Below are 23,803 nucleotides of genomic sequence, written 5' to 3'. Positions count from 1 at the left end.
AATCAAAAGTAAGTGGATAGAGTTGTGAGGGTTGGATTTTAATTATGTGATCAAAGAGAGGCAATCTCCATTTATCCACCTCAAACGTCCTGCACTAGGAAGTTGATATTTTCTCAACATGCATTGCATATATAGTTAAACCTGCAAGAGCAACAACATGATTACTATCACATTGCTTTGTGGTCAATTTGCTAACCGATGTAGAAATTAGAATTCAGAGTACTACCTTGGCTACTAAGCCTGATTAGGCATACAAATCAACAACCAAACAAGCAAGAGCTAGTTAGCATTCAAATCAAGAAAAGTACAGAGAGGATTCTTATTTTTCAAATATCTCATAAGTAAAGCGAATCAACCATGATAGATAGAACAAAGGTTGTCACAGAATTCTCATGATAATAATTTAACAGTTACAGCACCAAAAATCCCAAAACACAAATAGAAACGCGACAAGCGACTTGGAAGGAACAAAATAAAACTTAGCAACAAGTTTCATATCATATTCATCGCCCCCCTCTTTCAAAATTAACACGAGTCCTCCCTGAGCCTCCTCCATAATCATCTCCTCGCATCGACGAACCTCCACTTGCTCTCATTGTTCCTCCTTTACCCACTTTATCCATTGCCTTTTTACCACTCTTTACTTCTGTCAAGAACTGATCCAAACCAAACGGATCGGCTTCTTCTGCATCCTTTTCAAACTCCACAGGCTTGTCTCTCGGAGCAGCCCTCTCAGAAGTACCCGCAAACTGTTTATCAGGTTTGAAACGATCCGTTTTCAATATCTTATCCAACTGCTGATCTTCACCGCCATAAATATCCGAATCAAGATCCTTCTTAGGCTGGTAAAGAGTTGAGAGTGTCGGCTGGGCAGTAAATAAACCTTTATCGTATACATTATACTGATCATCATTGGCAAAGCCAGAGTCCATCCCTTTGTCTTGGTTGAACAGCCTCTGGTCGTACATAACCTCACCTCCTCTTCCAGAATTAGCAGAAGCCATGCCGAGAGCCACCTTCTCGGAAATGTCACGATCCCTGTCTCTTGTAATTTTACTTTTCTTTCCCATTGCAGCATCTTTGGCCTCCAACCTTCTCTCCCTCTCTCTCTCTTTACGCCTCTCTTCACGAATTTTCTCTCGGCGTATCCTGTCTTCTCTTTCCTCCCTGCTCTCCTTAGGCATATCTCTATCTCTCTTCCCGACTCTCTCGTAATCTCGAACCTCAGCATCATCCATTTCAATTTCACCTCTTTCGGAATGAACCGGAGCAGCACCAGGCGCTACGGTACCAGTTCTCTCCGACCGTGCTTTTGCAGCCAACTGTTTTAACTCCAATTCCTTCCTCTCTTTCTCCTTCATCATCATCTCCTTCTGAACCTTCGATCTCATCGTAACAGCTTCCCTAGCCTTCTGCTCTGCTACGTACAAGGCCTCCGACAGTTTCGCAAAATTGTCATTAATCTGAACTTCCTGCAAGCCTCTCCCGTCAGCAGCGAGACGTTTATCCAGAGGAATTGTGTATCCCTTAGGATTCTTCCAATTTGAGATACATGGTGGGATTTTCCAGTCCTGCTGATCTTTTACAGTTACTGGCCGTGGCGGGGAATGCATGACGGGAACTGGTGGAGACCCTGATGCTTTAGGAACCCTCTTGTGTTTGAACTTTGGTGGCTCGAGCGGATCCACAGGCATCTCCACCATCTTAATAATTCTTTCCTTTGCACCTGAATTGAAGGCTGCAGACTGTTGTGTCGGTTGGTACTTAATATAACTAGACTCCGTAGACTGTTTGGTTACGTTTTTCGGCTGGGCTGCACTCAACCTCACATTTGTAATCTTCTCTAGAGCTTCTTTAGTCTCCAGCATTGTATCTTCAACCTTTTTCTGCCTCTCTTCTTCGTCGTCCTCAACTATTTCCCCCTCGTTCTTCAAGACTTTAGGAACAATATCTTTATGTTGAGAATACACAATCTTCTTGGAATTCTCATTTTGCTCGACTATGGCGTTGTATGCCACACTACCGGCAGCATCAACTGTGAGAGGCAGAATATTGGATCCAGGCTTAGATTTCTCCCTACCCATATCCAATGGATACTGCGCAACATGAATTTCGGGGAAGGCACCTCCATCTCCGAAATCCACTACTTTTCTAGGAACGAAACCTTGTCGTTGCAGGTAAGGAGGCACGACTTTGGAAGTCCTAACCTGTAAAGCTTTTTCCTCCTCTTCCTTGTCCGATTGGAACCGGTCCTTAAACCATTGGTCGTTTGAATGGTCATAAGAAGTCTTCTTGGTCGATTTTGGAGCAGGCAAACGCTCCCTTAACCCAGTCATATCTACAAACAGCACTTCTTCAGTAGATCAAATCCAAAACAGAGATTCCAAAACCTGTAATAAACAAAAAAAAAAAAACACAAACCCACACGCACACACACACACACACGGAAAAATTGATTAGTGCAGAGTACGAAAAACTTGCTCTTTTTCTTACAAAAAACCAATAAATAGAACCGCCTCAAACTAAATCAATATATATATATATATAATTAATAAACGAACTGACACGATACTTGAAAGATGAAAAAAACCATCAAAGACTGACCCTTTGGAGAGATCCAGCAGCCACAGCACGGAGATAAACCACGAGATTTGATGAAAGCTTTGAATCGAGGTGATAAGAGGTTTTGTTTTTTTTTTTTTTCAATTTCAATTTGTGCCCTATTATTTGTATGTACTTGACTGATTGCCAATTCGGACTTGATCAGGATTACTTGTAATGGGCCTGGGCCTAGGCCTGTTTCATAAGGTTTCATTGTCCGACAAATAAGGCTATTATTGTCAAAAACGCGTTCTTGAATGATCATTAACATTAACCCTTGAAACAGTTGTACCGTACTTATATCGGTTATATGGATTGCTACGAGTTACTTCCGTCCCACGTATGTATAGTTTAACATTAACCCTTGAATCTTTGGGAACAAGATTTCTAGTTATTAAGTAGACAAAACTAAACAAGTACTGAATTGGCCGATTACTGAAACGATCGCTTCCATCCGACTCAACCAAAACTATATATACTACATATATGAAGAAGAGAACGTATGTTCAAACTACAAAAAGCGTGCGCTCCCTTAAAAAACAAAAGAAAAAAAAGCTAGTAGAACAATACCATTTTATTATCATTATGATAATGATAAATCATCAATAAATCATCCATTATCATTACATGATTTGATCTGAGAAATATCTCAATCAAAATGCTCTCTTCAGAAAATTCTTCTACCACCACTTTCGCACTCTCGTTACTTATTTAACCCAAACCGTCTTTGACTATTCTATTTTCTATCTGATATATCAACGGAGAAAAAAATAACCAAAGTAATAAGATCAGTGAGTGTATTATATACAAGGGCCAAATACCGATGACCCAACAAACGAATCCTTCGGAGCTTATCTGCATCTGGATTATAGATGGACTGTGAGCAAAGCTTAATCTTGCATCCTGAAAAGTGAAGCCATCACAGCTTCTTAGGCAAGTTGTAGGTCTTCTTCAAGAACTTGGAAGCCAGCTCATCATTTCGGTTACACAAAACTCGCAAAAGAGTGTTCGGTTCAGAGGGATTCCATACACCTGAAGTTGGAGGCAACGGAAACCTAGATTTAACAGAAGCGCCATAATTTTCAAGAATCCCGGACTTGAATCTCTCCACAAGATTCTCCGTATCAGCACGGAATAAAGGAAGGATACTCTCGACTCGGGTCGAAAACTTTTCTATTAAATCGCTCGGTAGTCCATCTCCGTTTGACCAGAATAAATCGACCAGAGACTTGAAATCCTCTTCGATTATCCGAGAATCTTGCATTGTGAAAGTACGAGAAGGGCCTCCGGCAAGCAAAACTAGCAGGAACCCATCGAAGGAAGCTCTCATTACATCTGTAATAACTCGCGTTCTAACTCTGTCGTGTACTGTAGATGAAATAATCTCTAGATACTGTTCTAGCTCTTGAAGGAATGATTCAATCCTAGAACCTGAAATTTCCCCGATATAGAGGCCATCCCATAATGCATGGCTGAGATCCTGGAAGATAACTTTGTACCCTGTAGATTCAGAGAGTTGTTGAACTCCTTCTATGCATGCAGAAGCTGAAAGATCAAACCTTTTTCCCGTCCCATTTTCAGTTATTATGTCTAATTGAGTAGATTCAGAATTCTTTAGATGGGTGGCCGTCCTCTTTTCTAAACCATCCAAAGATGAACGAATATGATGTAACGAATTCATACGAACACAAAGCTGCGGTACCCCAAATGAGTCATCCACGTTTGTGGTCCCCACTTGGCCTTTCCTCCTCTGTAATGTTTGTGTCTTGTCCTTCTTTCTGAAGACACCGAATTTTGATCCAGTTGTACATCGAGTCAAAGCAGGCATAGCCGGAATGAAAGTGTTTCGAGCTCCTGTATAGACCATGCAAGAATCTAGGTTAATTGATAATCACGCAGTTAAAATCTAGGAATAACAAAGTATTTAAATGAGACCAATTTCGGATTCTTGCAAAAAATACCGGGACTGAATACTATACTATCTCTAAAATCTATGCATGAATATCTCTACATGACTAGTGTCAAGACATACCACAGCCAGATTTTGCTTTTGATATATAACTTTGAAGACATTTGTCAAGACCAGTGATCAACTCAGGAAGCAGGGTCGAATGAGTAGGAATTGGCAATAAAAAGAAAGCTTCTATAGTTTCATCCACCATTCGGAGAACTTCAACAGCAGAAGGGGCAAATCGCTCTTTATTTGCCTGTGGACTCCAAACCTAAAAGAAAAAAAAGAGATTAACGAGACATGGACACCATAATGATCAATCAATCTGTTATCAATCTGATTAACGAACTTATAGCCAGAAATCACATACCTCTTGTTGAAGATTCCGGTCAACCCATCCTTTAAGTGTGTCCACCCTCGTCTTTATCCATGACTTTACCAGGTTAGCGATTACAGCTTCAGCCTCATATGGAGGCATCGCCTGTATTATTGACTTGCCTCCGTCTTCACTGTCTACCGCGTCTTCGACTGCGATCTGCACGAGATCTCTCTCCAACTTGTCGGCTGCACGCAACACTTTTATGGCGACAGGAGACAACTCGGAAGTACTCGAGACAAAATGCTTCAGCTCCTTGCCAAAGCAAAAATGGAAAGTGGCTACGGCGACACCAGCTGGAAGAGGGTGCCATTTCTTCAAGAGTGGACTAATTATCGCCTTTTCGTTGAAAGCGAGTTCACTTATGTCTTGTGCTAGAGTAGAGAGAACAGGAGTGGGATTATTCTGGTTTCCTGACCGCTTGCTGGAGGTGAACTTCTTTATTACCTGAATTATTGCAATCAAACGTCACATAATGGCAGAATTTTGGCCTAAATTGCAAGCATCTGTAACCATAAGTTAAAAACCAAACCATAAAATGGGCGTAGCATAAGTAAGTGTGTCATGATAAGTTTAATATATCTGAAAACTGAAACCAAGCTTATATTACTCGGTCTTTAGTAATGAATACCATAAACATTTTCATCGACATCGATACAACAAAGATTTTAATGGAGGACTTGCCTGGGAAAATGCAGCACGCATGGATGATTTTATATAAGTTTCGACCCTTTCATGAGTCACGTCAGCATCTTTTCTCTTCTTACGGTATTCATTAGATATGTCATCAACCAATATCTTTGCCGATAAAACAGCCAGAGAGACAACAGATTCCATCAGCTCGGTGTTACCACTGTGGAAATTATCACGGTAAGCCAATAGACGTTTTTCCGCCCAACCCAATATCGCACTCAGTATGGAACTTAAATACTTGCAATACTCATTATCTTTATTCACTTTAGCATCCTTCTGAACTTCCAATATTAAATTATTAGCAGCAAACAACAAATCACTTTCCACCTGACCTGTCGCGACGTAACGATGAAATAAAATCCACAGGAAACAAAGATTATGCAAAATCTGATTCATTCCGAGAATCACCCATGTTTTCTTCACAAGTTCTAAAACCTCGTCAACCTCTTCAATCAACAATGTGTCATCATTAACATCAAAACAAGCTTCTAAAAGCATTTGATATATCCATAAATTAAGTGGAAATCCATCAGCCCAGTGACAAATTTCGGCAGCCGATCCATCGAATGATCGGCTAGAAAGAGTCATAACGACAGTACGTAAATTCTGCATCGATTCACTAACTTTTCCGGTGTCCAAAGATTTCTCCATACCTGAACGAACAATCTGCTGAAGCCGACGAGGAGCATTGTCGTCTTTCTCTAGGGGAACGTGAGGATACAAGAGGAGCCCTGCTTCTAGAAGCTTCAAGTTTCTGCGCTGCCAAGCTTCGTATGCTGCCGGATTGGGGAAATCCGACGCCTTGAGCTGTTGCAATAGCTCAAGTGGAAGAACCATTGATTCTGCGCGTCTTCCCAGCTAAAATACACAATAGAACATGAGCATGAACGTAAAAGCGACTATATATAATACTAATAATCTGTAACTCTGAAAAACAATTAATTAAAGTTCCTAGAACAGAATTTAAATTATTTTCAATGAAATTTAGCATTTTGAATTCAGACCTGACCAGCAGCAATCCTTAATAGTGCTCGACGAATCCTAGAATCGGACTGCTCACTAACTCGCATCTGAACTCTAACCAACTCCCCAACGGTCGCCGCTTTCTTTCCTCTCCCTTGACTAATCACCGAGTCGTTCTTTTGACTGACCGAGTCAACACGCTTCTTTGATTTCATACCCAATGCTTTCTTCACCCGACTCGCCGCGGACGACGTTAGCGATCGCTGTAGTGACGGTGCAGCCGAGGAAATCGAATCCCTCCTCTCCAAGCCGCCAGAGTTCTTGTCCGAGTGTGAAATATAAGTCAACGGCCTGCCGGAACCGGAACTTCGACATGCTGCGATGAGGACCTCGTAGGCTGTCTCTCGGAGCTCCGAAACTGAAAAATTGGGTTCCGGGTCACCGAAAGGCGAAGGTAAATCTTCAATTGGGTAGATGGGCATCGTGTTATGCATCAATTGATTGTCGTAGTTAATGACTCTGTCTATCTTGCCGTTCATGGTTGTCTCTTTGAAAATCTTATTAGACATTCTAATAAATTATGTTCAAACAACCAAAAACAGAGAAAGAAAAATCGAAATCCAAAAAGGAAAAGGAAAAGGAAAAGGGGAGTCTTGAAGCAGAAGATGATAGGGAATTTTGGGCTTATTTTCGAAATAGTTGCTTCACTTTTAAGGCACGACGAGAATCAGAAGAAGAAGAAGAAGAAGAAGATGAGAGGGGTTGAGAGAGAGAGAGAAAGAGAGAGAGTGGGAATGAATAACCGTGTGTGTATGTAACCTGTGAAAGTACTGAGTCATCGAAAGTCTAATAGCGTAAACAGTTTACTTTAATCTATCTGTATGATCTATTTGGTTCAATTTTAAATTCTCTCTACAAACAGAAGCTTTTTTATAGAATGAAACAAAGTAGAAAATGTCATGTCGATCAAGTATTAAGCATTCGTTAGTTTCGTGTTTTGCGGATGTTCGAGTTTGTTTCAAACTGTTTTAAAAGACGTATTTTTTGTCATTTTTAATAAAAAACTAAACTCGAACATATTTGAGCATTCGTAAACCACAAAACGAACACACCCTAAATGGGTGTTTGTTCTCTAGATTAAAATGAATTTTTATCATAAAAGACAAAAATAATAGCATTTGTTTTTCTAAAAAGTTTCGCACTTGATACCTCTTAATAGGTCCGACCGAATCATATATTAAAATTTAAAATCATTCAAAAATTTTAAGTGTGAAACGTAGCTGTGTTGGCACTATGCGCTACCGTCAACTCGTACATGCTACGGGTTCGATTCCCATGCAACTCAAGTTTTTGTTTTTTTTATTCCTTTCGTTATTCTATTTAATTTTTCTATGTAACATACTTTATTTAAAATTCAAAAGTGTTAAATTTCATTTTTTTTTATGGTCCCAATTATCATTAGTGATAATTTAATTAGCAGCAGTTTTTTTTGAAGGCGAGGTACTCATGTGTGATCACGGATTCTACGATAACAGTAGTTATAGCTCTATATTAGGAGCACGGGGCTCTATCTAAAGGAGGTACGAATCCCTCCAGATAGGATGCAGCTGAAAAAGGTAAGCCGGCTGGACGTTAGCACGGTCCGTTTCGCCGGAACTCATTGCTTTTCATTTTGATAGGAGTAGGTGTTTGCTGGTAGAGAACCATCCCCCCTAACTTGAATCGTGAAAGGTCCATAAGCAATCCATTAGCTGTCTGTCCAGTGGCGTAAATTAAAATTAAAAGATTCGAATCAGCTCAACAAAAGATTTGGTAACCGGACACCACTTTTTAAGAGAGATTTCTAATATAGATCTAAATTCTCATGATGTTATTATTGGACAAATTTTTCCTTTTATTTTCTTCTTGTTCTTTGCCATAACGTCCATTCTGAGACGATATATGAAGCAAAGAAGATGGGTATTTTTGCCTTGACCTTATCTTTAGTCCTTTTAAGATTCATCTATCATATTTTTCTCACAAAAAGAAACATTTTAATTCGTAAAAATTAAAATACTCCGTAATGTTTTGACAATCGTTACTTTTCTTCAACTTTTTTCCAATTCCTTTCAAAATATTTTTTATTTAAATTCCAATATCATTCTTTCATCTTTAATTATACAATTCAGATATATTAAATTACAAAAATGTAGATTTCATCTATTATTTATTTATTGAAAAAACGAAACATTTTAATTAGTAAAAATAAACTATTGTTTTGACTAACGTAACTTCTAAGCACTTTTTCCAACTTTTTTCTATTCCTTTTAAAAATATTTTTTTTATTTAAACTCCAATGTCATATTTTCATCTTTAATTATACAATAAAATATATTCAAATATTTAAAAATCAAACAGTTTAAATAGATTACTATTCTTAATAATCAGATGTGTATTTAGATTCAGATGTCTTAATTTTTTTAAAAAAAAGAGTATATATCATTTTTTTTATTATAATATATATTTTATATAATTTTTTTTGCTTATATAATTTTTTTTGAAATTGTCAATGAAGTATATTGATTTAAGATTTATATATATATTTAGGAAAAATTTAAGATTTATATGTGAATCTGAGATTTTTAATTTAATATATATGTTAGTATTATATTTCAAAATTAGTGGGAAGAGTGTCCCTTTTTTCTAGATCACCCCGAATATTTATGTCTCGAATCCTGACATATTGATTAAGCGTCAACCTTAATAAATATAACTCTATATTTTAATAATTATAATCAGTTTTGATTTTAAAATTTTTTGTTCGTAATAAATAGAATATATATATTTATATAATAATTTTTTTGAAGTTATATATATATAATAAATAAATTAGAAAAGCATTTGACATATTAATCAATTTGACAGAGTTGCCATTTGGAAATATTGGGATGAAATTTCCTTTCCTCCCTTGACAAGGAAATTTAATTTGTAGTTTCCTCCTAATTCTAGCTATTTATATTTGTGTTTTTTCTTTACTTACATGATCCAGTCTGCCTGCCTAAGCCTAACCACAGAATTGTTCAACATTTTTCTACTGTAAGATAGATGGAGAAAATTACAGTATAAACAATAATATTATAAAGTGTCCATTATATATATATATTACACTTTACAGCAAATCAAAATTCTTTAGTCGTTGTGAGCGGACTGACCAGGTACTCACAATACATTAGCGCAGTCAGTGATTAGGCGTGACAATTGACAAAAGTCTTATATAATCGGGATAAAAAATTAGGACGGCCGGTACGGATTCTGTTAAACTCCGATTCTTTCAAAACAAAAAATCCATTTCTTATAATATAATTTTCAGCTCAATTTCTTATACAGTCCAGTCTGTACAACAGTTAGAGGCTAATTTAAAATTATTTAATGTACCAAAATAAATTATAAGTACTTAATTATTTATTTATTGAAAAGGTCGGTCCAATTTTAGTTTGATTGAATAGTTATGATTGAAAGAACACCTAATGTAGTACTATTAAAATACAACATTGTCATTTTAATTTAATTAATTTAGGTAGGACTGCTAAAATATTTTTATGATAAGTATTTAATTTTATTTACTTGCAGTGAAAGATGACTTATTTTAGTTATTTTTTTCAGTCATTCATCAAGGACTCCACGCCTCACACTTGGGCGGCAAAATTACGACAACTAAAAAATGGAAGCCAGGCAGAGTCTTCGACAGGCTACTCTACACACACGGTCATGCTGCTAGTTTATCGAATGCTTTCGCGCCAACATCAAGCCAAGAGATTGCAGACCCACATGGATCTTCAAACCCAATGAGCGACACATTCATCTCCTTTCATTTATTTGAGAGATTTTTTTTTTGATATGCTCGAAACCTGTTTGACAATACGCCCAGTGAGAAACTTGCTCTAGCATTTGGGTTGATTAAAAAGGTTCGTAGTGAAACACACATGAGGATAATGAAGAACCTGCCATCAGTTCATGCAGTTTGTATCTGGTATTACAGGAAGACAGATCATCTTAAGAGACTCGAATAGGTTCCATTATTTCCTTGGAGGAAAATGCTCCTATACGGATAGCTGGTTGCTCGGGATTATGTCAACTCTCAATCACTCAAACGCAGAAGATTCAAAGAAACAGGAACTGGTACATTTGAATTCTATGTTAGATGGAACCCTTTTTGAATTATCAATCTGTACAACAATCACTGTTGAAATATGTGTACAGAGGTGACGAAAAAGAGAAGAAGATGATTCAATGAAGAAGACGATTAGGGATTTTAACTTTGAAATTGGGGACGACCGTTACAAAGGAAACGTCGTCGTTTTTCAACACAACGGACGCGTCTCCGTTTTCTTTTGGGCTGGATTTACGGACTCGCGTTTGATGGGCCTCACTCTAAGCGTTCGGCCCACTCAATTCCATCAGCAGAGGTTGCTTCTTCCGCAAGCAACACTCATGCTTCTTCTTCTTACATCACATGGGTGATAAGACACCATCAATCCAACAACTACTTGCAGCCATACCTCCACTACAAGTATGGCTAAGCATGGTGGAAATTACATTGATAAGATTAGATTAGATTGCATTGTACCTAATGTAATTTAAATAGTTTTCATTAGAGGTAGAACTTGTAGTATAAATTGATACAACAATAGCTTGTAATTTCTTAACTTGAAAGTTAATACAAAAACTGAGTTTCTACTCTCTACAACTCTCTCTCGGTTTTATAATCTCAATATGGTATCTAAGAGTCAGTGAGAGACCTCAGTTTTAAGCTTAACACAGTTCAGAATTCACTCAAAATTCACTTCAAAACTCACCAAAACAATCAATTTTCTGTTTTTCAGTTGAGAAAATCACCTGAAAATGTCATCCTCCATCACTGCCGACTCGGCTCTCTCACCAACATCAGACTTTTACTTATATCCTAGTGAAAGTCCAACTCAATGCCTTGTCTCTCCTCTGCTAAACAACAACAATTACCATTCATGGTCAAGATCTATGACCATGGCTCTCAAATCAAAAGTAAAATACAACTTTGTGAATGGCAGAATCCTACAACCAGATGAAAATAATGCAAACTTCCCTAATTGGGATAGATGTAACATTACTGTTTCTTGCTAGATTATGAATTATGTCTCAGCATCTATTCAACCTTCCATTTTCAGATTCAAAACAGCTTATACTATGTGGAAGGACCTACAAGGCAGGTTCTCTAAAATAGACTTCTCAAGAATTTCTGACATTCAGGAAGAAATTTTCAGCCTCAAACAAGGTGATCTTAATATTTCTGATTACTCTACAAAAATGAGGATTCTGTGGGATGAATTTGATGATCTCAGGCCTATCCCTGAGTGTGAATGTGCAATTAAATGTGAATGCAAAAGCACTTAAAATAATTGCTGACTACTATGAGAATGACAAGATAATCAAGTTCTTCAAAGGGCTAAATGCTGTCTATGCACAAACCAGATCTACAATAATGATGTTGGATCCAATTCCACCTCTTGAAAAGGTATATGAAACAGTGGCACAATATAAGAGACATAACATATTACCTCCTTATATAGATGAATCAATCTTGACTGCTTTCTCTTCAGCAAAAGGGCCAAAACAGAAGAAGATGAGTTACAAAGACAGGCAGAATCTTGTTTGCACTCACTGCAAAAAGACAGGCCATCTTGCAAAGGAATGCTATAGGATTGTTGGATTCCCTCCAAACTTCAACTTCACAAAAACTGTCTCTGCCAACATGGTTGCTGATGCTGAACCTGAACCTGTTACAACATAGAAGACAGCAATAATGACAATCTCTCAAGATGAATATGAAGCACTGAAAAGACAAGCTCAAGTAAATGCTCAATCACAAGTTTCTGTTAGCAACATGGCCAGCACATCTCATGCTTTCAATGGTAAGCTTTCCGATAAAACATCTAAACATCAAAATAATTTTTGATTATTGGACACAGGTGCATCAGACCACATCTGTTGTTCAAAGAATTTTTTCAAAAACATAGAGCCAATTAGAAATCATCATGTTCAACTGCCAAACAAACAATCCATTCCTGTGACACACATAGGAACAGTAGAATTATCAAACACCATCACACTTCTCAATGTACTCTCCAGAGTTTGCATTCAATCTTGTTTCTGCAAACAAACTGACTGTAAACTCTAATTGTGTTTTAATGGTCTACTCTTCAAAGTGTTTAATGCAAGATTTGACTTCTATGAGAATGATTGGTACAGTTGAATAAAGACATAGACTCTACTACATGAATCTGACAGATAATTTTGTAGAACCTAGGAATTTCAATGTTTAAAAATAGTGCTCTGTCAATGTGATTCATGATAATGCTAGGGAAACTTTTAATGTCTGGCATTTTAGACTTGGTCATCCGTCCAGTGCCAAACTTAACTCTTTTAAGAATATTAATCAAAGCATCAATTTTAGAAAATATCATATATGTGATGTTTGCCATTTTGCTAAACAAAAAAAACTTACTTTTTCAATTAGTAATTTGTAGCAAATGGTAGTTTTAATTTAGTTCACATGGACATTTGGGGACATGGTCCTCCCACTATGCAAGGTTACAGATTCTTTTTAACAATTGTTGATGATTACACTAGACACACATGAATCTTTCTCATGAAACATAAGTCAGAGAGTAGAAGCCTAATTGAAAATTTCCATAACATGGCATATACACAACTTAATAAAAAGATTAAAATTATTAGAAATGATAATGGTCAAGAGTTCAAATATGCTGCATTTTATGCTTTGAATGGTATTGTCCATCAAACATCATGTATTGAATGTCCTGAACAGAATGGCAGAGTGGAAAGAAAGCACCAGCATATTTTAAATGTTGGAGGAACTTTGTTGTTTCAAAGCAAGCTTCCATTAAAATTCTGGAGCTTTACTCTCTGCCATGCCATCCATTTAATAAACAGGACACCATCTCCCATCCTAAAGAATATAACTCTCTATAAATTATTGCATGATAAACTACCTGACCTAACACATCTAAGAGTTTTTGGCTCATTATGTTTCATTTCCACATTAGACAGAGATAAGACTAAGTTTAATCTAGATCATCTAAATGTGTCATGTTAGGATATCAACATGAAACAAAAGAATATAAGGTCCTAGACTTAGACAATCACAACATTCAAGTAGGATTTCATGTCATGTTTTATGAGCATATCTTTCCTTATAATGGTCCACAAATAAACTTAGATGATCTATGCAAACTATTTCCAGTTAAGAGAATGGACTTATCTGAGTTTGATGAAGAGATTGTTGCTGATCAATTGCATCCTGTGAATGATTCTGAGCATTTAGGCATTAATCAACATTTGTCATCTAATGAGACAACTCCTGAAATATAGGAAGCCTCTGCAGAACCTGAAATAATCACTAGAGCATATATTAGGAAGTTTATTAGGACTAAATTTACACCTAAACATCTGACAGATTTCCATTGTAATCTAGTCCAAGTTTTTTTTCAGTTAGACTATGATTCACTCCTCAAGAACTCAAGCAGCATTCCAAATATCCCTATAACAAGCAGTCCGCATTCAGTTTTAAACTATTTTGCATTTTCAAAATTATCCCCTAACCATTTTGTTTTTAGTTTGAAAATTTGTTGTCAAAAGGAGCCAAACACTTTTTAGCATGCCATAGAAGATGAGAATTGGTAAAAAGCAATAGAAACAGAACTGAAAGCACTCTCAAACAATCACACTTGGATTGTATCTGATTTACCTGAAGGGAAAAAGACTATTGGGTGCAAATGGGTATTTAAACTCAAACACAAATCAGATGGCTCAATTGAAAGACACAAGGCCAGGCTGGTTGCAAAGGGATCCACTCAAAGAGAAAGGATAGACTACACATAAACATTCTCTCCAGTTGCAAAGTTCACTACCATCAGAATCCTACTTGCCATTACAGCTTCTAAGAAATGGCACACTGCTCAACTAGACATCAACAATGCATTCTTACATGGTGATCTAGATGAGGAAGTCTATATGAAGCCTCCCCCAGATTCAGATATACCTCCTAACAAGGTATGCAAACTGGTGAAATCACTCTATGAGCTCAAGCAAGCAAGTAGGTAGTGGAATTTTAAACTGACAGAGGCATTGACACATTTTGACTATTTACAATCAAATTCTGATCACTCATTATTCATCAAGCATAACAAAGACTAATCCACAGCAACCCTAGTCTATGTAGATGACCCGATCATTGCAGGAAATGACATCAATCAAATCACCAGAACAAAATCTTTCTTACATGACAAATTCAGTATCAAGGACCTAGGAAGCCTTAAATATTTTCTAGGATTTGAGATAGCCAGATCAAAGAAGGGAATTCATGTATGTCAAAGGAAATATACCTTGAAAATGCTCACTGAATCCAATTTTATTGGCTGCAAACCTGCATCCACTCCAATGCCTTACTCTGTTAAATTTTCTGATAAGTCTCCAAAGCTTGTAGATCCTTCCATCTACAGGATTCTAATCGAAAAATTACTCTACCTTACTCATACACGGCCTGACATTTCACAGAGTACACAACACTTATCATAATTTCTATGTGATCCAACAGAAGAGCATTTAAAGACAACACACAGAGTTCTAAGGTACCAGAAAGCATCCTTAGGAAAAGAGCTTCTTTTTCCCTCTGAGAACAACTTGCAATTGAAATCCTACGCCGGTGATGACTGGACAAAATGCCCTCTGAGGAGGAAATTTGTAACTGGATTTTGCATCTTTCTGGGTGATTCTCTTGTCTCGTGGAAATCCAAGAAGCAATCGACCATCTCTCGATCCTCTGCAGAAGCGGAATACAAAGCTCTCGCCATGGTTGCCTGTGAGTTTCAATGGATTCGGTACCTTCTTCAAGATCTCCAAATAAACCACACTAAACCTGTGCTCTTATATTGCGACAATCAATCGTCCATTCACATAGCACGCAATGCCGTTTTTCATGAACGAACAAAGCACATTGAGATTGATTGCCACATCATAAGAAATCAGGTAAAGGCTGGTTTAATTCAATTGCTCCCAACTCTTCTCTGCAAATTGCTGATTTGTTCACAAAATCCCAAAGAACACCCATATTTCGGTTTTTCATGTCCAAGCTTGAACTTCTCGAATCCGAGACAAGTTCTGCTTGAAGAGGCGTGTTGAAATGTGTACAGAGGTGACGAAAAAGAGAAGAAGATGATTCAATGAAGAAGACGATTAGGGATTTTAAGTTCGAAATTGGGGACGACCGTTATAGAGGAAACGTCGTCGTTTTTCAAAACAACGGACGCGTCTCCGTTTTCTTTTGGGCTGGATTCATGGACTCGCGTTTGATGGGCCTCACTCTAAGCGTTCGGCCCACTCAATTCCATCAGCAGAAAGCAACACTCATGCTTCTTCTTCTTACATCACATGGGTGATAAGACACCATCAATCCAACAACTACTTGCAGCCATACCTCCACTACAAGTATGACTAAGCATGGTGGAGATTATATTGATAAGATTAGATTACATTATATTATATCTAATGTAATTTAAATAGTTTGCATTAGAGGTAGAACTTGTAGTATAAATTAATACTACAATAGCTTGTAAATTCTTAACTTGAAAGTTAATACAAAAACTGAGTTTCTACTCTCTACGTCGATTTCATTGATTTTTCAAAAATGTGCCTGGACATGCATACTTCTGATGTTTGATTCTTTCCAAAGACAGCTGGAAATGTAAATGAACATGAAGATCGAAGCAGAGCCCTCCACGGGAGGTGTTTCTTCCTTCCCACATACACAAAGTGAATGGTTTCAACTTTCGTTGAGTTACATTTCATCCAGAACTAGCCTTTCCAGGCAACATAGACTTCTGTGGAGAGAGAGAAGACGAGAGTAAAATGAGGTATCCTCTCAAAATCATGTATGTATTATCTTCTCCTTTCAAATTTGCACCTAACTTGAAATTGTATCTTGTAATATTCCCTTAAAGATAAATCTAGTTATTATTTATTTAATGATGCTTGGCTCGTCGATAATAGTTTGGAGAAGAAAATCATGACTGAAAGATACATTTTATTACCACACATCACAATATTGATACTGCCTAAAGGCAGAATCTCTGCACAGAACACATTATATTACATGGAATCCACGCTGTCGAACCTTTTTTATTGAGACAAAACACCAAACACTTTTATTTAAGATGAGAGACGAGCTTTTTAGCCAGAGATGTCAATAGCCTTAACTTGAGGTTTCTTCTCTTCCTCCTTAGGAACAGTGACAGTGAGCACACCATTCTCCATGGAAGCCTTCACTTGATCCATTTTCGCATTCTCCGGCAGCCGGAACCTTCTCAGGAACTTCCCGCTGCTTCGTTCCACGCGATGCCATTGATCATTCTTCTCTTCCTGTTCTTTGCTCCTCTCCCCGCTAATCTGCAGCACTCTGCCATCTTCAACCTCGACCTTAACCTCTTCCTTCTTCAATCCAGGAAGATCAGCCTTGAAGACATGTGAGTCATCAGTCTCCTTCCAGTCGACACGTGCACCTGCAAATGCTGACATCTCACGCGCCGAGGAGGAAGGAGGAGCATTGGCAATGCTAGTCGTTCCAAATGGGAACCCTTGAAAAGGATCCCAAATGTCTAGAGAGAATGGATCGAACACGTTGCTTCTTTGGCCACCAAACATGCTGGGAATGATCGACATTTTATAATATTGTTTGTTGAAGAATAATCTGAGGAAGTGATGGTTTTGCTATTATAGTATGTGTTTTCAAGCTTTTATTCTGATGGTTTTTGAGGAGGGAAGCTGGGATTTATATAGGGAGTCCATGGAAATGTAGAGAGAATTCTAGCAGTTTCTCAAAGGATAGGGAGCAAATATACTCTTCTTAAGATAAAAAGATTGGAAGAGAAATTTCTATAAGCTCCTCGAATTATCTAGCGTTACAGCCCAGCCCACTAATTGTTTTTTAATATTGTCTGAACCGGAAAAAGAAAAATATTTTGCTGGGCCAATGGTTGGTTTGACAATCGATTAGCTTGTTCAATCCCCGATTCGTCTTAAATTCATGATTTATATTACTATAGGGACCACATATTCGAATTGAAATATTATTAAGGACGAAATAAATTTCCAAATTAAACATGAGGGATGAAATACGTACTTTAGCCATTACTAATTTACTATACTGGAGTATATACTAGGCTTCAAGCCTTCACTTCACGGCTTCACCCACCTTAAATTAAAAGAATAAAAAATTCAATTCGAGCCAGTTTCATTCAGTTCGGGTCGAAGCTTGAGGTCATCGGTTTTGAGCGTAGAACCGGACCAACACTCCAAAAGTCAACATAACATCATTGCTCCGCCACCACCATAACCTGATACGATGTCGTTTGACTCATCATCAAATTGGGTAAAACCTTTCATAAGCCCGTTCGCCCTCCAAGAACATTTTATCGATAGCTAGCACCTGCAGAAAGAATTGTATATCTAGCAAATGCAAGGTCTAGCACCGGCACGACATCGTTTTGCATATACCTTAAGCTCAAATGCTAGTACCACTACTCCATGGCGAACCTATAATAATAGCTTTCGAGCATTCGCAAGCTCATCAGATAACCAATCGCGTGGAGGACTACCTCGATTCTTCTCCGAAGACCTTCCCTCTGCTAAGGTACCACCTCAACACTATAGTTTGATTGTTAACCCATTTGAATTGGAAAATGATTTTTCGGTTTTGTGAATGCAGGGTGGTGTTGTTCGTGTTCAAGGCGATGAATTTTGGCACATGACTAAAGTCCTCAGGTTAACCTCAAATGATAGGTAATTTAACTTCTTACAATCTGCCCGATTCACAAAATTACTGTATTTTTTTGCTACCTAACCTACCGCGAATACTCTACATTTTCAGTTTCAGTTTTACTTTTTATGTATGGAAACAAATGTGAACTTGCATGTGTCTTATTAAGCTTCATTCTTGTCTCCTAAGTTGGGTTCTTAGTTAGTGTTGCATATCTAACATATACTATGTATAAGCATTGTGGAAACTGCCAATTTTATTCTTAAGCATAGAAAATGGGATATTTATAATTGCTTACTACTTTCGGCGGGAAGTGGTCGTGCATTTCTGTGTTGATATGGAAGAATTTTCATCAATTCTTCACATGATGACCTCTAAGATCAATATATATCCATGGTCGTTACAAAAAATTAGACATGATATATTAAGACATTATATGGCATGTACTCTTTAACTGAACCTGTTTATAAGTGTTGAATTGTTGTTCGCAAGGGTAGAGCTCTTCAATGGGAAAGGGGCTCTGGTACAAGGGTGCATACAGAGCATTGACCGTTCTGGAGTTGATGTTTTGGCACTAGACAAAGTAGAGTTGGTTCCTCCTCAGAGCATGCAGTGGCATGTTTTTGCAGCTTTTGGTGTGCATTTACTGTTTCTCTTGGCTAGCACATAAATGTAGCAACATTGTTAATAACTATATTAATGTAGCTGCTGTGTAGGTACTCTGAAGGGCGGCCGAGCTGACTGGCTTGTTGAGAAATGCACTGTAAGTCTTAAATACATTACAATTTTCCCCTTTCTATTCAATCGTGGTTTCTATGGCCTTATGCTACATATTTATTTGCTTTTCCTTCTCATTGTAGGAGTTGGGGGCTCAGAGTATAACCCCGTTGCTCACCGAGCGTTCTCCTTCAGTCTCTGGCAATAGGGTGGATCGATTGCAACGTGTTGTTTTAGCAGCAACGAAGCAATGTAAGAACTACATAGAAATTTACTTAAACTTGTAGCCATGGAGTTGGGATATCATCTTCTCTCCTTGGTGTTTGTTCTATTTATGGATTTTTTTTCCATGTTTCTTTTTGTTTAGGCCAAAGGCTTCATGAACTGCTTCTGAACCCTCCATTGAAAGTTGAAGGGCTCTTACCACTTGTAAGTTTGTCTTGACTATGCTTGAAATGTTACTTATTTGTCTTGGTTCTGATTTATGGAGATCAGACTCAAATCTTTTCAGCATTTAGTGGATATGATTCATGTAGAGAAATCTTGAAGCAATGCCCATAGCTGCTGTAAAACATGAATTGGTTGGACCATTTTCATATAAACATATTGCTGGTTTCAGTGATCTTTTTATATTATGATTACTTGCCTTCATTATGATTCAAGTTGAATCATTGAGGTTTTCTCGGAACTATCAAGGAGTTTGATACATAATATTATGATATTCTAGTGAACGTTTTTTAACAATTAGAACCATTGAGATAAAGTCAAGTGCTTTCCTGTACAGATTGTCCAGTCAAAGCTATCTTTTGTCGCAACTGCAGAAGCTACTCCTCTCATAAGCACATTAAACTCGCTAATGGTGGAACCCAATGGTCTGATTGTAGTTGGCCCGGAAGGAGGTTTGTCAGCCTACCATATTTTCCTAATACTTATTTTTTGTATATCTTCCCTTCTTGTTTTATTGTATTTCCTTGCTTTGAGAATTGAAAAGGAATCTCATGATTTTCTTTCCTCAAGACTTCACGGAGAAGGAAGTAAGTATGATGGAGGAAGCAGGTGCTACTCGTGTTGGGCTTGGACCACATCGATTACGTGTTGAAACTGCAGCAGTGAGTCTTTTGGCTGCTCTGATGCTCTGGTCTGACTCAAAGCTTTCTTAAATTTTGTCAGATTACTTGGAGTCTTGTTAGGTGCTTTTAATTGTTTTGATTAGAATACGCTGTATTTGCTGTGACCTGTAAACTACAGTTTCTTTGTTCTTTTAACTGTTTATCTATTTTTCCTATAAAAAGATTATGTTTGTCGAGAAATTATGACTTAAACATCTCACATTTAATTATGCTTATAAAAAAAATTTGACAAATGTAAATGTAGTTAGTTTGGGAAACCGATAAATTAGATAGGCAATACATGTACCTAATCCTCGAAACTAGCCGTATGAAAGAAGTCCTTGTATGTATAGAGAATTCAATTGTAGGTAGATTTTGAGATGCAACTTGCTTGATGAGATTGTTGACTCTGGGAATAAAAATAGTTTTTAAGTTATTATTAGTAACTAAAGTTAATAGTAATACTACGTATACATTACATTAACACTAAAACCATTCTACCAGAAGGCAGAATATCTGTATACAAGACATTCGTTTTTTTTTTTTCTCATGACACACTTCCAACTTACAACCCTTTTTTATTACTCGCACAAAACACCAAACTCTTTTACTTAAGATGAGAGATGAGCTTTTTAGCAAGAGATGTCAATGGCCTTGACTTGAGGCTTCTTCTCTTCCTCCTTAGGAACAGTGACAGTGAGCACACCATTCTCCATGGAAGCCTTCACTTGATCCATTTTGGCATTCTCCGGCAACCGGAACCTTCTCAGGAACTTCCCGCTGCTTCGTTCCACGCGATGCCATTGATCATTCTTCTCTTCCTGTTCTTTGCTCCTCTCCCGCTAATCTGCAGCACTCTGCCATCTTCAACCTCGACCTTAACCTCTTCCTTCTTCAATCCAGGAAGATCAGCCTTGAAGATGTGAGAGTCATCAGTCTCCTTCCAGTCAACACGCGCACCTGCAAATGCTGACATCTCGCGTGCCGAGGAGGAAGGAAGAGCATCGACAATGCTAGTCGTTCCGAATGGGAAACCTTTAAAAGGATCCCAAATGTCTAGAGAGAATGGATCGAACACGTTGCTTCTTTGGTTACCAAACATGCTTGGAATGAGCGACATTATTCTTGAGACTGAGTGTTAGTAATGAAGACGATTTTACTTACTGATTGTTTGTATTCTGATTGTTTAAACAGAAGAGGGAAGCTGAGTTTATATAGGGATCTGAAGGAAATATAGAGAGGATTCTGGTATTTTCTGGTTCTTACTTGAATGCAAGCTGTCGGATTGAACATCATGCATACTTTTAAGATGTAAGAGAAAATTCTGTAAGCTCCTCGATTTTTCTAGTCTTTCTCGTGGGTCGTTGATGTTTTATTGGGCCGTTCAAGTCTATATCTGCTGATATTTTACTCTCCCCACAAAAATATGGGCCATAGTAAAGCCCTGAGTGTCAGTCGGATCGGTTTAGTTTATGCGGCTTTTCGATTCAATCGACAAGTAGATTCGTGATAGGGATTGATTTCCCACATTAAAAAAGTCAATACCTTGCGAACTAAATCCTGTATGGGAAACCGTTAGGACCAAATTGAGTAAAATAGTAAAGTACGAGGAGCAAACAGGCTATTTCCCCTTAATTTTCCAAACGCCTTCCATGGCTCACACAGTCACCAATCACCCGAGCTTCCGAAAAAGTGCCACCCAATTGAGAAGCAGCAGAATTGTAGCTCTAGCAAATCATAGCATGACTACGACATCGTTTTGTGGATACCTTCAGGTAAGGCTCACTTACTGTTGAATTTGCATCAAGCGCTGCAGTTATGTTATGTGCAAGAAACAGAGATACAAAAAAGGGAAAGCTTCCCGTGCGAAGATTTTCCATGTTGGGTTACAACAAGACACTCTAACATCCAACATGCTCATTAATAATGTACTCCAAATGCAGCCTTGTTGATTCTGCACGCAAAGTGTTTGATCAATTGGCTGACAGAAGCTTGGTTTCCTGAAATAATATTATCAGTGCATATACCCAAAATGGGGAGGAGCAAGAAGCTCTTACTATTTTCGTTGATATGCGGAAAGAAGGAAACACATGTAGAGAATTCACGGTTTCTGGTGTTGTTTGTGCTTGTGCTGCCAAATGTGATGTCTTGAAGTGCAAGCAATTGCATGATTTTCCCATCAAGGCTTCGGGTGCCGCCAATGTGTTTGTGGGCAATGGGTTGGTGTAAGAAAAAAGCGGATTGTCAAAAGGATGCATGCCAGATTTTTTAATGCGTGCTGGAGAGGAATGGAGTTACTAGGAGTTCTATGGTTGCCGGCCGGTTACGTGCGACTTATTCACCCATATGATAACAAAGGAAAAGCTTATACCTTGCCGCAAATCCGCAGGAGGCCCCGCCACAGCTCCACTACCAAAATCACTGCACCGCCCCTGCCCCCGCCCCACCACTAGTAGTACTGCCACCGATATTGATGACATGCATACTTATTTTCTTTGGGGTTTGATTCGGTTGTTGCACACATCAAAGTTGGCGACGTACGGATTGGATGTTCTTTTGGCCATATAAAGAAAGATCACTTGATATGTCAGTCTGTCTGTTACATAATAATTACGTAGTAATTGATTATAACAAAAAAATGTTGAAATAAGTCAATCAGCTTTTGAAGTCTGAAATTTCAATTGGTTTTTGATCGATTTTCTGTCCTACTGTCTCGAGTGTCATCTACTTCCTAGCTTATAAACATTTTTCAAGTGGACATTCAAAGGGAATTGACCAAATTTATAGTCCCTCCTTTCGATATGAAAATACATGCTTCTATGTTATGTATTAAACATGACAATTAGTATGAGAATGCAACACAATCAATCACGAAATTGGGGTTCAATTGTCATGTCTAATTGCTACTTCCCTGGCTACTTCTCTTTTCTACACAAAGCAATTTCATAGTAATAAATAGGTCAATCGCAGTGGATATTAACTCAAAGAGAGCTTCAAGATGAATTTCTTGCGATAGATAGGGATAAATAAATAGACTTCAGCATAATGTTTAAGCCCATATATGAGCCCAACAATTAATCCAATTGTGCAGCCCAAATGACGTCCAATGCAGCCAAATTTCCTACTACTATATATTATAGTGGACCGCCGCAAATCTTGACAAATCAAGTAAAAAACCAAGGAAGACCTTTTTCCAGTCTTCCGCAATCTAGTAAGGCGTTGACAATTGCTGAACATCACATGGTTGTGACGTAGATATACCCGACAGCAAACTTTTAATTGGTCAGTCCCTGCCTGACACCCGTTACTTTCTACCTCCGTCACCACCTCTACTCTCTGACCGATCACCACCGTTTAATGAAATGGGTCACCGCCCGACACGGCTCCTCTGCCACCGGAGCTGCTTCTGTTCTAGCACCACTTGATGTGTTTTTAAAGAAAGCGACCGTAAACACGTGCCTTAGAAACGTAATTACCAAAGTGTAACAGTAATTTAGTTTGATCAGTAGGAATCCCTGTGGATTATTATTATTATTATTACTACT

The 23,803-nt window shown here is 37.9% G+C and overlaps 4 protein-coding genes and 1 pseudogene across 5 annotated transcripts; 1 reads left to right on the top strand and 4 right to left on the bottom strand.

Annotated features, from left to right (window-relative positions):
* Nucleotides 1-503: 503 nt before the first annotated feature.
* On the bottom strand, nt 504-2,336 carry LOC139881939 (SNW/SKI-interacting protein-like). Its single transcript, XM_071866327.1, has one exon. The coding sequence runs from the start codon at nt 2,334-2,336 to the stop codon at nt 504-506; it is 1,833 nt and encodes a 610-aa protein (XP_071722428.1).
* Nucleotides 2,337-3,520: 1,184 nt separating this feature from the next.
* On the bottom strand, nt 3,521-7,337 carry LOC139881944 (protein unc-13 homolog). 2 transcript variants are annotated; one of them, XM_071866331.1, is made up of 6 exons: nt 7,304-7,337; nt 6,626-7,044; nt 5,613-6,479; nt 4,923-5,375; nt 4,634-4,823; nt 3,521-4,455 (listed from the first exon to the last, which is right to left on the bottom strand). In XM_071866331.1, the coding sequence occupies exons 2-6, from the start codon at nt 6,797-6,799 to the stop codon at nt 3,521-3,523; spliced, it is 2,619 nt and encodes an 872-aa protein (XP_071722432.1). In that variant the 5' UTR covers nt 6,800-7,044; nt 7,304-7,337. The 2 variants fall into 2 exon arrangements, with proteins under 2 accessions (XP_071722432.1, XP_071722433.1); XM_071866332.1 differs by lacking the exon at nt 7,304-7,337 and having other exon boundaries at nt 4,923-5,352; nt 5,590-6,479; nt 6,626-7,045.
* A 9,510-nt stretch (nt 7,338-16,847) lies between these two features.
* LOC139881937 (17.3 kDa class I heat shock protein-like) lies at nt 16,848-17,336 on the bottom strand. The gene has a single exon (XM_071866325.1). It carries the CDS (start codon nt 17,334-17,336, stop codon nt 16,848-16,850), a length of 489 nt encoding a protein of 162 aa, XP_071722426.1.
* Nucleotides 17,337-18,129: 793 nt separating this feature from the next.
* On the top strand, nt 18,130-20,309 carry LOC139881938 (uncharacterized). The gene is made up of 8 exons (XM_071866326.1): nt 18,130-18,306; nt 18,382-18,455; nt 18,925-19,067; nt 19,149-19,195; nt 19,293-19,401; nt 19,517-19,578; nt 19,934-20,048; nt 20,167-20,309. The coding sequence occupies exons 1-8, from the start codon at nt 18,130-18,132 to the stop codon at nt 20,307-20,309; spliced, it is 870 nt and encodes a 289-aa protein (XP_071722427.1).
* A 581-nt stretch (nt 20,310-20,890) lies between these two features.
* Nucleotides 20,891-21,378, bottom strand: LOC139881936 (17.3 kDa class I heat shock protein-like; annotated as a pseudogene).
* Between the last annotated feature and the right edge of the window lie 2,425 nt (nt 21,379-23,803).

The sequence above is a fragment of the Rutidosis leptorrhynchoides genome, unplaced genomic scaffold, assembly GCF_046630445.1.
Source record: "Rutidosis leptorrhynchoides isolate AG116_Rl617_1_P2 unplaced genomic scaffold, CSIRO_AGI_Rlap_v1 contig211, whole genome shotgun sequence".
NCBI classification, from domain to species: Eukaryota; Viridiplantae; Streptophyta; class Magnoliopsida; order Asterales; family Asteraceae; genus Rutidosis; species Rutidosis leptorrhynchoides.
This window is presented reverse-complemented; position numbering and strand designations above follow the sequence as displayed.